Here is a 14,651-nt window from a genome sequence, read left to right on the forward strand (position 1 = left end):
TTTTTATTTCATTTTATTTTTTATAAAAAACAGTCAGATGTCAGGGAGAGCAAAATATAATAAAATGTAAAGGAACAAAAACGCAACACGGGAGGGAAACAACTGGGGACCACTTGCACAACGAGAAAAGGAATGCATGCTTGATTCAAAGTATGAGATGGGTCAGTTCACTCACATGGTTGTTCTAGGCCCACAGCCTAAGACCTCGGCATCATTCTAAAACCACAGGGTTTGGTTTGATTCCGTTTTTTGTTTTTTGTTTTTTTCTTCCAAAGACACTCTTTATCCTATCCCTGAAACCAATATGGTAGGGATGAGGCTGGAGTGATCGTCACTCACTAACTACAATATTTGCTATTTAAAAAATATATCTATATATAGTTCTGGAAATTATGAAGCCAACAAAATAGAACACAAAGATGCAGTTGTCACAATTAAGTCAGGCTGCAACAACAGCAGAAACGTGGGAAAGGACAGAGAGAGGGGGCTGCTGTGAATGCAGCAAGTACGGCCTTGACTATGTCACAGAGTGCAACAGTCAGGTCACCTCGGTTACTCTGCGCCACCGGACACAACATGACAGACGTCACATTGTCACTTTCGGTTTAAAAAAGGAAAGACAGCGTTTCTTCTCAGAAGTTGCCCTATACATTTTAGACATAAATTTATAATTGCTTCTGTACATATGTCTAAAATTCGGCTTTGTTCTTCTCAGTTTGGAATGGTCAACGTCCAGATTTAACATCAAGGGTATCTGTGCAGTCCTCACCTTTGCTCGGAGGCAGGGAGAGGTGCACGACAGGATCCTCGTTTTTCTCATCGCAAATGACTGCATTTCGTTGTAATGGGCAGAGAGTTCATGAACCAGGGATTTTAAACGTCCTCTATCTAAAAAGATGAATTAATGGCAAACAAGTTTATACTGTCAAAAACAAATGTAATGCAGACTCAAAACTAACGGGGCTCAAATCAAAAGAGCTAAAGGAGATGATTTGTTACAAATTTATTTTTTATCTTTAGTGTTTGAACTTGCACCTTTGCTCCAGCACTTTTAAAGTAAGTTGTTTCATTTCAGCAGCCTCTGCCAGCTTTACATTGAATCCCCATTAATGTTCTTTAAAAAAAAAAAAAAATCTTCATTCAATTAAACCATGTTGTGTTGGGTGTTGCATATGACTCTTTTACTGCTGTTTCTTTTTCAGAATTAACATAGCCAAGTTTTGTTTTTGTTTTACAAAGTTACTGAGATGACAATATCCATAATTAGCAGACTTTTTTTACGCACAAACTGTGACCTGATAATCCTGAAACACTTAATAGGGGAGAAAGGTCAGCGGCTTTTATTTTCCTTTTTTCTTGGAAACGATAAAACTGCATATTCTACTTTATATTTAAGTGGAAGGAAGAAAATATACAAGTCCATATTGATATTATATTTCTATTAAGAGCAACAACATTTCATATGTTCATGTTTGCTACTATCACAATTCAATACATGAACACAGAATCAGCCCTATGCCACGAATACTGCTGGAGGTGAAGGTTTAGGATTATCAACTCACTGCTGCCACGTCCATAACAAGCAAAAGCATCCTGAAAATAAATTCCAAAACACGTATCTGTCAGTACATAATAATGCAACCGCATCAGGTTAAGTACATACTGGACACAAATTTCATCAGCATCTTATCTCCCCAAGATGTAGTAAGATTCCTCTCTTAAATACAAAGCAGAGAGCCAATAAGGTATAGATCTATAATACAGCCCTAAATTTTGTTTTTGTTTTTTTCTTAAACAATTTGGTCACAATGCACCTTTGATATAAAAGCATTTTTAAACTTTATTATTAATACTCAGGACATTAGGGATTTCCAGATTCTTTTTTTTCAGTAGCATTTGTAGAACCACTTTTGGTAACAAATACAGTAGTTAGGAATACGCATCCAATTCAGAATGCGTAATAATGTTTATCCTGAATCCTTTCTGGCTAAAAACAGGGCTGGCGCTATGATGAGATATAGAACGAGAATCTACAAAAAACACTGTAATATGTTTGTTTTTTCCCAGAGGCTACATCCTCTTTTGCTGGAATACTTTATAAATACATATTAAAAAGTAAGGCAACAACTCCAAACAGTCCAAGCTGTTTGCTCAACTCTCTTCCCAATTAGATTCACAATCCTGGTGATCAATCTCATGGTTGTACTGTTTAGTGTTTGTCTTTCTTATTACAAAATGGTCCAAAAGGATGTTTTTCTGACATTTCTCAAACATCTCTGGTATGTGTGTTCAATGATGGATGCAACTAATACTGGTCAGGTACTGAAGCCTATGATGTCCCAGTACCTGTTTTCAAAGGATTCAAGACATTGATTTGGATCCACCATAAACTGGATGCATGAACCCAAAATTCCCTTCCCTACTATGTTTATCACCTCTTCTCTTTTACTCCTAATTTTAAAACTAAAGGAGTACCAGGACTACCTGGTTACTGGAAAGATGTTCACTCCAGTAAACAAAACTTTTACCAGGGACCTTCACAATTCATGGCCCCCTTCCACATGGACATTCAACTCATGAAGATGTGCAAAAGGAAAAGATGTTAAATTACAGTCAAGTTACCCAGAGGAGGATGTTATACAAACTGATAAGGAAATGACAGGTTTTTTTTTTTTCTTCCATTACTATAAATACATTTAACAGCTTAGCAGAAAGACAAGCTAAATTTAAGATTGTTCACATTTGAAAATTGTTTCATACTCTCTGCTAAGGATAAATAAGGAACTCCTGATAATAGAATTTTAACATAGCAATTTCATCAACAGATCTCTGAAGACTGTTTTTTGTTTTTTTGTGTTTGTTTTTTTTTTTAAAGAGGGTTAGAACAATGATTATGTTTGCAAAGTTCTGAGAAGTCCATCTACTGTCCAAACTTTGGACTGAAGTCCTTTTTTTTTTTTTTTCCTTTACTTAGAGACAGGTATATACAGTGCTGTTGTAATAATGAAACAAATGTGAAATCTACTGCAAAGGTGCACAATACAGAAAACTGTTCCTCCCATCTTCTACTACATAAATGTGTGACTCCACAGGTTAGTGATGCTGCTGTCGTTATTTCTGTTAAGTTGGAATTATGCCATCACGTCTAAGACCTCTCTTTAATTCCAGATCCTCCAGTTTTTTCCACAATTCTTCACGTTCCTTTTCTTTCTTTTTCTCACTGGGGAGAAAACAGAATACAAGGTAAACGACTAGGAAAGTCGGAAAAGATTACCTAACCGTAACTGCCCCTACTCTTCCCCCATGTATATTTTAGAAGTAGTCTTTGAAAAGTTTGGTATTAAGCTTGTGGGTATTTCTTCATTTCGGTTTTTCTCTTGCTTTTTTTTTCTTCATACTTACATACACAGAAACGTTGTATTAATGTACTGAGCAAGAGATGACAAGACTATTTTAAGATTTCAAAGTAATATTCGTTTTTACTTAGCCTAACAATGAAAGTTAACTTCAAAATGACCAAGAAACAAAAATAGAGGTCACGTCTATGTATCCGTTATCTTAAAGGTCCAAAGACGCATTAAGCGATTTTTATTGGGGATCTAGTTAAAATCTAATTTTCTCTTTGCCTCCAAAGAGTTTTTCAAAAGGGATGCTAGGGATGATACTGATGCAGAGCAAGTAGTAGGTCAAGAAAATATACTTTCCCTTTATTATTATCTATTTTCCCTACACCATGTGTAGTAAATCCTTTAGCAGAATCTTGTTCTTGCAAGTATTAATCAACCACAAAATTCATGTTATTAACTTATTCTATACCTATATAAACAACCAAATAAAATGTTCTTTCTTTTGTGACTTGAGTTGTAACGATCTGGAAGGAACTTCGTTGACAGTATCATGAATCAAATTTTTAATGTTCCAAGCCTTCAAATTTGGCTCACTACCAATTTGACTGGTAAATTTGATAAATTTTACTAAAAACTGGACGTCCAAAATAGGGTCAACACATTTTTTTTTTTGCCAAGGACCTTTTATATCACCGTATTTTGATAAAAGAAAGGATGTTAATTTTAACATCAACCAGATAGAAAATACAAAATCAAGGAATATAGGACTATACCGTAAATTAAGTACATTCCCATTTATTAAAAATAATCCACTGCTATCCCTAGCTTTCTCATACTGTGATGAACCAGTAAACAGCAGACTCACGTAAGAGTTGTGAACCTGATCCTTCCTGAAAGTGGGGGCCCTGCCATCTCAGCCATGGGGATATGGTCCCTGTGCCACTTTAGCTAGCCAGGCCTTAACCTCAGTTACAGTACAGTATGCACTCAGGGAAATCCACACAGGTTAAGTGAAAGCTGTATATAATTCCAATGCCTCATATTTTTTAATGTCATCCCCAAGTTTTAAAAAAGTATTTGATATCTACGGCCATACAAATTAACCCCAATCTCTAGAAGTACTTAATTTTATATTCTCATTCTACTAGTCTTGAGGAAATATTTGATTCTGTAGTATAATAATTAATATTATCATTTCATAATTAATATTTTGATAATTTAGGCCTTTATACTATGACTAGTGTCAGCTGTTTCAAATACAATCTGCACAATATGAATTCCAATGGGCATAACAATTTTTCCAACAGGTCTCTATCCGGTAATTTTGACTCTAAGAATTATATCTGCAGGGCAATAGAGACTAAATTAGATGATCCTCCAATCATGAATTCCAAATTCTTAACTGTAAGTAAGCTGTTTGGTAAATTAATCATTTTTGGTTTTTCAGTAAGGTTTAGGAATAATATTAGGTCTAAATAAATGTTACCATAGAACACTGATGGCCTTTTCATTTGGAGGGGGAAAAAGGTGTTAAGCAAAGGTTTAGGAACTTTTTAATTTTTAAAATTATTTATTTATTTTGAGAGAGTGTGTGTGAGCAGAAGAGGGGCAGGGAGAGGGAGAGAGAGAGAGAGAGAGAGAGAGAGAGAGAGAGAGAGAGAAAGAATTCATATTAGGTTCCTCAGGTTCAGTGCAGAGCCCGACGCAGGGCTGGAACCCACAAAATCATGGGCCACCCAGGGGTCCCAGGAACTCTCTCTGACTAAAACACAGGTTAAACATATGTTAGGTTCACACTGTCCTAATTTGAACTTTAAATTAAGTGCTGACGTCATTAAAACACCCATCATCTTGTTCCTGAAGCATTTCATTCACATCTGTGATCAAGAGTTGTATGGCTGGGGCGCCTGGGTGGCTCAGTCGGTTAAGCATCCAACTTTGGCTTAGGTCACAATCTCACGGTTCATGGGTTTGAGCCCCGGGTCAGGCTCTGTGCTGACAGCTCAGAGCCAGAGCCTACTTTGGATTCTGTGTCTCCCTCTCTCTCTGCCCCTCCCCTGCTCACACTTTCTCTTGGTCTCTCAAAAATAAATAAATAAACGTTAAAAAAATAAAAGTTTTATGGCATTCAATACAATTTGTCCTGTGGAGCTTTCTTCCAGATGAGTTTTATGCTGACTTATTAAACATCTTTTATCCTGACAACTTTACCTTCAAATATTCTAAATATTTCTGATGTAGTTCACTGTCATTCCATTCTTTCCTACTTTTTTCTCTCTCTGTAGGTGGGAATTTTAAAGCTTAACCATACTGTCATGCTAGGATTACTGTCAAATTCTCTTCCAATTTCAATTTCACATCGCACTAATGTTAGCATATGCATATAACAATGCTAGTTATTTCTTCCACTCACCATTTCCAGATTTGTAATACTTAAAAAATTTATCTAAACTGAAACACTTAAACTTGGTGCCATCCAGAAGTAAACTCTTCCATTTAGCTCTTCTCTAATAGTAGCAAATAAATCTCTTTCTTCCCTTTCCCTAGTCTCACATCCAGGGAGCAGCCAACGTTTCCATCTATTCAGTACAATCTTCTATTGATCGTTTAACAAAACATTACCCTTACTTTAAAAAAGTCCTTCTTTCATTAAAAAAAGTCCGGGGGCGCCTGGTTAAGCGACCGACTTCGGCTCAGGTCACGATCTTGCCGTTTCCGAGTTCGAGCCTCGCATCGGGCTCTCTGCTGACAGCTCAGAGCCTGGAGCCGGTTTCAGATTCTGTGCCTCCCTCTCTCTCTCTGCCCCTTCCCCACTCGTGCTCTGTCTTTCTCTCTCAAAAACAAATAAAGGTTAAAAATTTTTTTTTTTTTTTTTTTTTTTAAGTCCGCTCATGGTAAGTCACTCTAATACACCAGATCTTCAGAATCAACTTCACCAAGTCTATTCCTGGGCCCCTTGGTCAATAGGTATCTTTTTCAAGGATTTGGTCTATTTAGTTTAAATGATAAGCTACTAAAATTCAATACATATGAATTAATTTAATTCAATTTGAATATTTTAGAAATAAGGTCTTTATTTCTCTTAATGGGATTCTACAGATTTTTCTTTCATCCTTATTGAAAGAGGATAATAATTACGGGTTTTCAGTTGCTATAAAAGAAAAGGACATTATGTAAAACACACTCTTTAATGGTACGCCACAGTATGAGAATGTGCCCTTTATTTCCTCTACTTAAATAACACTTTTAAATAAAGACTTTAAGAGTTTGAGCCAAGGAGGGTTATAAACGTAATAATTTACAACAACTGTAAACAGTTAAATTGAAAGTTCCTAAATTACAAGTACGGCACAACATATCCCATAAGTGATATTTATCCCAATATTGTATAAAATACCCCAGCCTCTTCTGCCTACAGGTAAACCACTTGCCATATTCCATAATTAAATTTGCTTTTCAATATAACCACATTCTGGTAATTTTTTTAAAAAAATCACTATGATAGTCCTCTGCCCCGCCACCAAACCTTTCCCCTCATTGCTCTTTTTATCAGTAAAATGTAAGTAACGCATGCAAAATCAGGCAAAGCAAAGAAGCAAGGGAACCACACATAGCTCTGTTCAGGAGGTTCAGCAAGGTCTTGGGTCTGAATGCTCGTACACACCCCTGGGATCTTCTAAAGTCCATAGTATACAAAGTCCATACTATACAAAGCTGACATTTGCTTCTGGATCAAAGCGAAACCAGAAGCCCAACTACTAACAAGCTCTCTAGACCTTCCTCAAGTTCTCCAAGTATATCGATGTCAAGGTCTGAATATTTGCATCCCATCCTGCCCAAAATTCTTAGGTTGAGATCCTCACCTTCAAAGGTGATGGGTTCAGTAGCTACCCTCTGGGGAGAAGATTAGGTCATGAAGGCGGGGCCCTCATGAAAGGTATTAGTGACCTTGTAAAAAAGATCCCACAGAGATTCTCTGTCCCTTCTATCATGTGAAGACACAGTGAGAAGGTGCTGGCTATGAATCAGAAATGAGGGCACTTATCTACCATGCTGGCACCATAATCTTGGCTTCCTGCCTCCAGAACTCAGAGAAATACATTTCTATTGTTTATAAGCTACCCATAAAACACCCGTATGTGGTATTTTGTTAGAGCAAACCAAACGGACCAAGACAAACTCTTTTAGAAAGTCGGACATGTTGAACAAGAAATAATGAAGTTGAAAAATCACATATAAATGAAATCAAGAAGGGCTTTACTAAGCCATAAGCATTTATGTAAAGAATTCAACTGGTTTTTGCTCCCTTTTGGTCACAAACATTTCAAAATTTGTATAATACCAGACTCTTCACCTCCATGTTCTTTTCACTGTCCTTTACGTCCTAATGAATTTGTTGTGTTCTAGAGCAGAAAGTAAGTTCTGGGCCAAAGAGCTAAACAAAAATGGTGCCTCACCCCTCTTGCTGGAGCGAAGTATACAAGATCTGCCCAATTCTAGCTCAAATAAGTCCAGAATGGGAGTGAACCCGGATGGCAAACTACCTGATGGATTCCTTAAATGGGCCCGAAATACCAGTTACATGCCAGGCCCTTAACTCTGAGGCAGAAGAGACACATGACTGAAGGGAAGGAGGAAAGCAGCCTTTCTCAAACTGACCCTTTGCTCCCTAGTGGCACACCAATAAAGACACAGCAAATGAGCATGCAAAAGTGAACACAGAAAGAAATAAACGTGTGTTGCTTATGATTTCGGGTGCGATCGGGCAACTGCGGCAAAGAGCAAGGAGAGAACTCAACAGTTTTGTGCACAGCTGACAAAAAAGCTTTAAAAAGTTACCGCTGACGATCTGACTTGTATGTGGCTGTCAGCTCATCAAACATGGTGCTGTTCATCTCCATAAATGCCTTCAACACATTATACACTAGCGCCACGATAGCCCTGGGAAGCACAGAGACAAGAGAACACGTTGGTTAGTCTTACATAATGGGAGCTGCATGGAAAGAGGGAGAGCGGAACCTGTGTCTGAACGAGCTCCTTGTACTGCAAAATCTCCATCCCTTTTCAGTTGCCACAACTAGAAACGACCTACAGTTCATTTCCACACCAAGAGAGTTCCATTCTTCACTGTTCCGGGCAAGATATCTTTCGGAGGGGTTGGCAGGATTAGAGAAAGAAAAATCTAATTCTGCCCTTCTAATTATTGGTACCCAGAATAGACTTGTCTGTGGGCACTTGTTAACTTCATTTAATACAAAGGCAAGAATAAAAATAAAGCAACTTCACCCTAAAAAGGAGCACCTGTGGTAGGACTAACCTTAGAGACCAGAATTTGCACAGAATTTTATTTTTAAAGTGATAATATACATAATTCATCAAAATCAAAAGCTGTTCTCATGGAAACAAATATGTATGTGATTCATATTCAAAGACAGGATACCGAACCCCTGTAAGTTGGGCAGTTTAATGAGTTGAGTTTCTAGTTGTGATCTGGTTCAGTCCATTCACTCCTGCTAAGTTCCCTCGCCAACCTAACACATGTGTCGCTGAGGTGACCGGCAAGCTGGTGATGGCTGCCGTTAGCTGTGGAACATAGCTAAATGGCCAAAATGGCGGCACACAGATTCATCAAGTGGAAGAATAAGCTCTTGACGTCTTCAGGACTATGCCCATGACGGGCTCGATATCTTCAGACTAGAGTCTAAACAGCACTGCCCTTTGCAAAAATGCCCATTACTTCTGTTTTGCAACAAATCTGCTACCAACACCACCGAAGAAGGCACTGGTAAAAGTCAGGCCATAGGTCAAAAAAACCGTGGGTTTGATGCTTCCAAAACATAAATGTACCTGCTGTGTCGTTCTGCCCTGTGCCTATTAAAAGGAAAACTTAAGCTCCCTTCTGTTGAGGGAAATGACCTTCTCACATACAATGGATAGTGATGGACAAGAGCCAGATACAGTGCACTGAGCAGCTACAGACACTTGCCAAAACCACTCTCTACGTCCCCAAGAGACTACCTGCATAATGAGAATTATTTACCAGTTCTTTATTTTTATGAGTTTTAATAACAAAATTTGGCAAATTTGAAAAATAAGAAATGTGTATTTTACAGCTGTATGCAAAACTTCTAAACGCATACTAGGAATATACTTAATTACATCTTACTAATATCTAATACCACACTAAATTTTCTTTCTATTCCAGAGACACATGTAAAGCCATCCAAATACAGAATGCTTTAACCTTCATAGGACTAGATGTTAAACATATCCTTCAGTGATTTTAAACTTGTCTTCCTAGAGAACATTTGTAATGACAGACTTGGGTTTTTAAGAAATGGATCGTGCTAAAATGCAAATCAATTCAAAGCACTTTCCTCCTTAGGACTCCTTAGTATTTCCTTATCATCCACTGGTGAAGGTTCATGTGGGGAGGGAGGTGAACTCTCCCTTTCCACCCCATCTTCTAGCCACCTCCCCCAAAGACCTGGTAATTTAGCCCTCCCAAACTTGCAGGTTTCAGAACCTGACAGGTGCTTTTTATGTGTTCGTGCCTTTTAATGTGATGATGAGACTCACTATGAAAGGGCTTCCCCGTCCCATCCACCTGCCACATTGCTTTAAGAATCCTTTTGAGCATTACCCCCTCGTCAATGTCAGCAACCCTCTCCTCTCACTTTAGACCACCCCCCAAAAAGCTCTGCTACATTCACAGACAAGTCAGGAGCCCCTCATGGAAGCAGAGATTTTAATGTAACTGCACTTAAAAAACACTGTTTTATAAAATATGTTTACTTGTGGGTCTCCCCAACCAGTTAGTGAATTTCTAAAAGACAGTTTTCACATATCTGTCTTCACCAACAGGCACAGCATCTGGCACATGGCAAGACTTTATTAAGCAAAAGAGAAAGAGGGAGGGAGAGAGGGAAGGGCGAGGAGGGAGAAAAGGAAGAAGAGGGGAGAAACTGAAAACCTACGGATTCCAATGTTCTTTTGAAATCCTATAAAGACTGGAAAACATGATGGGAAGGATGACATTCGAGTTTTCTTCTATCAAACTCATGATGTATTCATTATTCCAATAATACAGTGCCCTTTCCGCCACCTTTAAAAAGGAAAAGAGAAAGAAAATATTAAGAGAGCAAAAAAGACAGATAAAACAAAATTAAAATCTCTCCAAACAAAAATATTTTAAGACTATTTTTATATCATTCAATCAAATGTGAAATTAAGTATTAATCACACTTTACATTGTTGTGGATTTCAAATCTTTTAGAGAGTTCCCAAAAGGTTCATCAATTAGGGGAAGGAAAAAAGTTTCCCTACCTATTATTTCTCTGTATTCTCCTTCAATACTGCCCATTTCATCTGAGCTCACATCTTCCCTCCCAACACTCCAAACACCTTTCCTCTCTAATGCACACTGCCTTCCTCAAGTCTTCAACTCTCTTCTGGCTCCCTTCTTTCATCCTACACACTTCAGACCAACTCCAGGGCCCGGCACGTGGCTGACATTCGGCCACCAGCTGCTGAGAATCACCCAGCTACCCGTCCCCACAGGCCAGTCACATTTGCTCAGCTTGTCCCCTGGCCCAGCCACTGTGCCAACACTGCACACAGGACGTCCCATCCTTGCCACCGTCCGAGGAGTAAGGTCGTGTGCTCCTTGCAGAGATGGAGACACTGAGTCTCAGAGAGGCTAACAACCTGGCAAGCTCACATTGCCAGTAAATGGTGAGCACTGGGACTCCAGGCTCGTGACCACACTCTTTCCACAGTTTATTTCTGGTCCCTTCCTTTGAACTGCATCAGCCAGGAGAAAGTCACTCAGTTCCTGGACTTAGGGACACTGGCTGTGCAGACACCTGCTTGCTATGTCAGGTCCCTTTTCTCTGACCACCATGCTAGCCAATGGACTCTATGAATTCAAAGGAAGGCAAAAAAAAAATAACCTAAACAATCTCAAAAGGAACCTAAAATAAGAATAACCAAACCCCAAATCTCAAAAAGGCTAAAATCTTGACAAGGGTGCTTTTTAGAGTTGGAGAAAAAGAAAAAAAAAAAGTGGCTTCTTTCATTCAGAGGGATTAAAAAATTACATTCTAATTTAATGAATTAAATTTACATTAAATTTAAATTTAATAATTTAATGAAATGGTACAAGATGTACCCACCAATAGACTCTGAGAAATTAAGCCTTTCCATTTACATTATTCAACTTGCTTCAAAAAAAAAATCCCGGGCCTCATGAGGCACTAGACCCTGAGAGTACAAAGAAGACAGTCATTATTGAATGTTTAGTACATGCCAGGCACCGTGCTATGTGTTTCACAGACACATGACTTTATTGAATCCTCACGACCTCACGATGGCACAAGCGCCATCATTTCCATTTTGTAAATGAGGAAAATAGAGCCCAGAGTATATAAGCCATTGCCTCAAATCCGCATGGCTAGCAAGTGGCAGGTTCCAAAGTCCCTGCTCTTAACTTCTTTACTCTGTTATCCCCTTGGAGCTCATATGCCAGCAGGGGAAGGGGGGATCTACGGGCCTATCCTATGTAACCCGTGACAGATGCTGTACCGATAAAGAAGAAACAAAGAGCCCGAGGAAAGAGTGGAATGAACAATCTGGATGACCTGAGGAGGAGTAGCAGCAATGTAACACAGGCGGTAGCATCTAAATGGGGCTCTGAAGGATGAAGCAAAGAAGGATAAGGCATTCCAGGCGGAGGGAATCACAGGAGAGGACGGCAGAAGTGCTAACATGGACGATGGGTCTAGAAACCGTGAAGCATAAGGCGTGGCTGAGGCAGGCAGAGCCAAGGACAAGAGGAGGAACGGGGTTGAGGCTGCTCTGAAACTTACAACCAAAGGGAAGAACTTTTGAAGAGCCCACCAGAGGATGCTGGTACAGAAGGAGAAACCTAGGATTTTCCTACACCCAATTACAAGTCTAATGTTTACCTGCTACTTAATGCTAACAAGTATTTTAATGGATGTATGTGTTACTATGCAAAATCACTTACAGAAAGTCAGTATCCAGCAAAGCCCCTTAAAGAGGCAAGGCAATGCTTATGCAAAGCAAAAATTAGCATGTCTAACACTAGGACAGAACCACTAGTTTCCTGGGACCCACGGTCCTCCTTGCACATGGAGTGGTCTCTAGTGGGAGCCGTCTGACCTCCAAGCCACACGGTGGGCAAGTAGTGAAAGGCATGTGACTACACACAGTGGCGCTTGAAAAATGTTTGCTGGATACACCAAGGAACACTTAGGAAATGAATAAATAAGAACCTCTTTGGGGCACCTGGGTGTCTCGGTTGGTTAAACGTCCGGCTCTCGGTTTCAGCCTCAGGCCATGATCACATGGTTTGTGAGATCGAGCCCGGAGTTGGACTCTGCGCTGACAGCATGGAGCCCACTTGGAATTCTGTCTCTCTCTCCCTCTCTCTGCCCCTCCCCAGCTCGTGTGCAAGTGCGCACTCTATCTCAAAATAAATAAACATTTTAAAAATTAAAAAAAAAAAAAAAAGAAAGAAAGAAAAAGAAGAACCTCTTTACTGTCCTTCTTCCTTTAGTTCTAAGTCTTACTTCTGTCAAATAATTTTGAATTATTTTTTCTTTCTGCTATGGACTACACTGCCTCCCCCTGGGCCCCCCCCCCCCCCCGCCCCCCCACCCCGGCCAAATTCATATGTTGAAGCTCTAACCCTCAGTGTCGGTGTATTTGGAGACAGGACTTTTAGGAGGTACTTAAGGTTAAAAGAAGTCATAAGGGTGGGGTCCTAATCCAATACGCTTGGTGGTCTTAAGAGGAGGAAGAGAGAGATCTTCTCTCTCCTCACACACACACCAAAGAAAGGCCATGTGAGGACACAGCAAGAAGGCAGCCAGCCATCTGCAGGCCAGAAAGGGAGCCCTCACCAGAAGCAGGCCAGGCCGACACTCTGATCTCAGACTTCCAGCCTCCACAACTGTGAGAAATACATTTCTGTGGTTTAAGCCACATGGTCTGTGGTGTTTTGTTATAGAAGCCTCCTGTGATCTGAATGCCTGTGTCCCCACAAAACTCATATGTTGAGATCCTAACCCCCAAAGACGATGGTATGAGTACAGGGGGCCTTTGAAAGGTACTTAATGTTGTAAGAATGGAGCCCTCATGAATGGGGTTAGTGCTTATACAACAGCACTGATAAGTAAGGATACAAGAAATCTGCAACTCCGAAGAGAGGCCTCACTCAACTGCGCCGGTACCCTGATCTCACACTTCCGGCCTCCAGAAACATAGAAATAAATTTCTCCTGTTCATTAGCCACCCAGTCTGTGGTACTTTGTTACAGAAGCCTGAATGGACATAGCAGTAGCTGACTAGACACTGTCTCCTTTCTAAAGCTTCTGAGCATCATTTAAGGCTCCCTGGTGATCTTAAAAGACATTGTGGGGGGGGGGGAGAAAAAAGAAAAAAGAAAGAAGGAGGGAGAGAGAGAGAGAGAGAGAGAGAGAGAGAGTCAATCAGTCAGTTCTGGTCCTTGCTTTCCACAATGTCAAACGTCCTGATGAAATCTGAAAAGTAAGTTAGACAATCCAGAAGCCTGAGCACTCAGGCCATGCGTAATATGCAAACACCGACACAGTATCCTGCAATTGTGTTTTGGTCTGTTTTTCTGGACATGTGTTGTATCATCTGAATGCAATGTAACGGTTCATATAAATGGCTTCCACTTTTTTTTTCTCTGGGTTGGCTTTGTGGTATAATCGCTAGACTGTCACAAGATCATTGCCTTAACATACTAACATGTCTTTGGGTCAAAAATTAAAACGACAACTACAGCCAATTGTCTCCTACCTACTCAGAATACTGACAGCTCAGGGGAAAAGTTCACCATCAAGTCTACCATGTTAACAGTGTGTGATTCTGTGCTACCAGCTACAATCTGAACAATCTGTTCCGGTCAACAGGCAGCACCTAAACAGTTAATCTTCAAGGTCTGTGATGTGGACCTTGGTGAAACAGTGAAAGGGCATAAAACCTAACACGTTTTCGCTCCAGGTCACCCCCTTCCCTCTTGTGTGGGTTCTGCAGCACTGCGGCAATAGGCCCAGTTGAGGAAAAGGTGGCTGGGTTCGCTTCCCTGTGATTCCCCCAGAGTGGCCACAAGGAGGCAGACTGGTGCCACGGGAAGGTCACCAACGTTCACAAGAAGCTACACTGAAGGGACTCCCCTCCTTATGAACTCGGGGCCTTGAGCAAATCATTCTCTGAATTTCAATTTTTTCTTCTAGAACACAGCAGGCAGGGAGG

General features: G+C 40.0%; 1 protein-coding gene across 3 annotated transcripts in view; it reads right to left on the reverse strand.

Moving 5' to 3' along the window:
* Positions 1 to 222: 222 nt before the first annotated feature.
* PPP2R5E (protein phosphatase 2 regulatory subunit B'epsilon) overlaps positions 223 to 14,651 on the reverse strand; it is a 148,973-nt gene continuing 134,544 nt past the window's right edge. For 2 of the 3 annotated variants that reach the window (XM_040477342.1, XM_040477343.1), the window contains exons 12-14: positions 10,325 to 10,452; positions 8,187 to 8,288; positions 223 to 3,220 (exon numbers count right to left, since the gene is read on the reverse strand). In XM_040477342.1, coding sequence (XP_040333276.1) covers positions 3,121 to 3,220; positions 8,187 to 8,288; positions 10,325 to 10,452 — 330 coding nt within the window. In that variant the 3' untranslated portion in view covers positions 223 to 3,120. The remainder of the gene's footprint in view (positions 3,221 to 8,186; positions 8,289 to 10,324; positions 10,453 to 14,651) is intronic. The other variant, XM_040477344.1, reaches the window with a different exon arrangement.

The sequence above is a fragment of the Herpailurus yagouaroundi genome, unplaced genomic scaffold (assembly GCF_014898765.1).
Source record: "Herpailurus yagouaroundi ecotype Mexico unplaced genomic scaffold, PumYag 141, whole genome shotgun sequence".
Classification (NCBI taxonomy): Eukaryota; Metazoa; Chordata; class Mammalia; order Carnivora; family Felidae; genus Herpailurus; species Herpailurus yagouaroundi.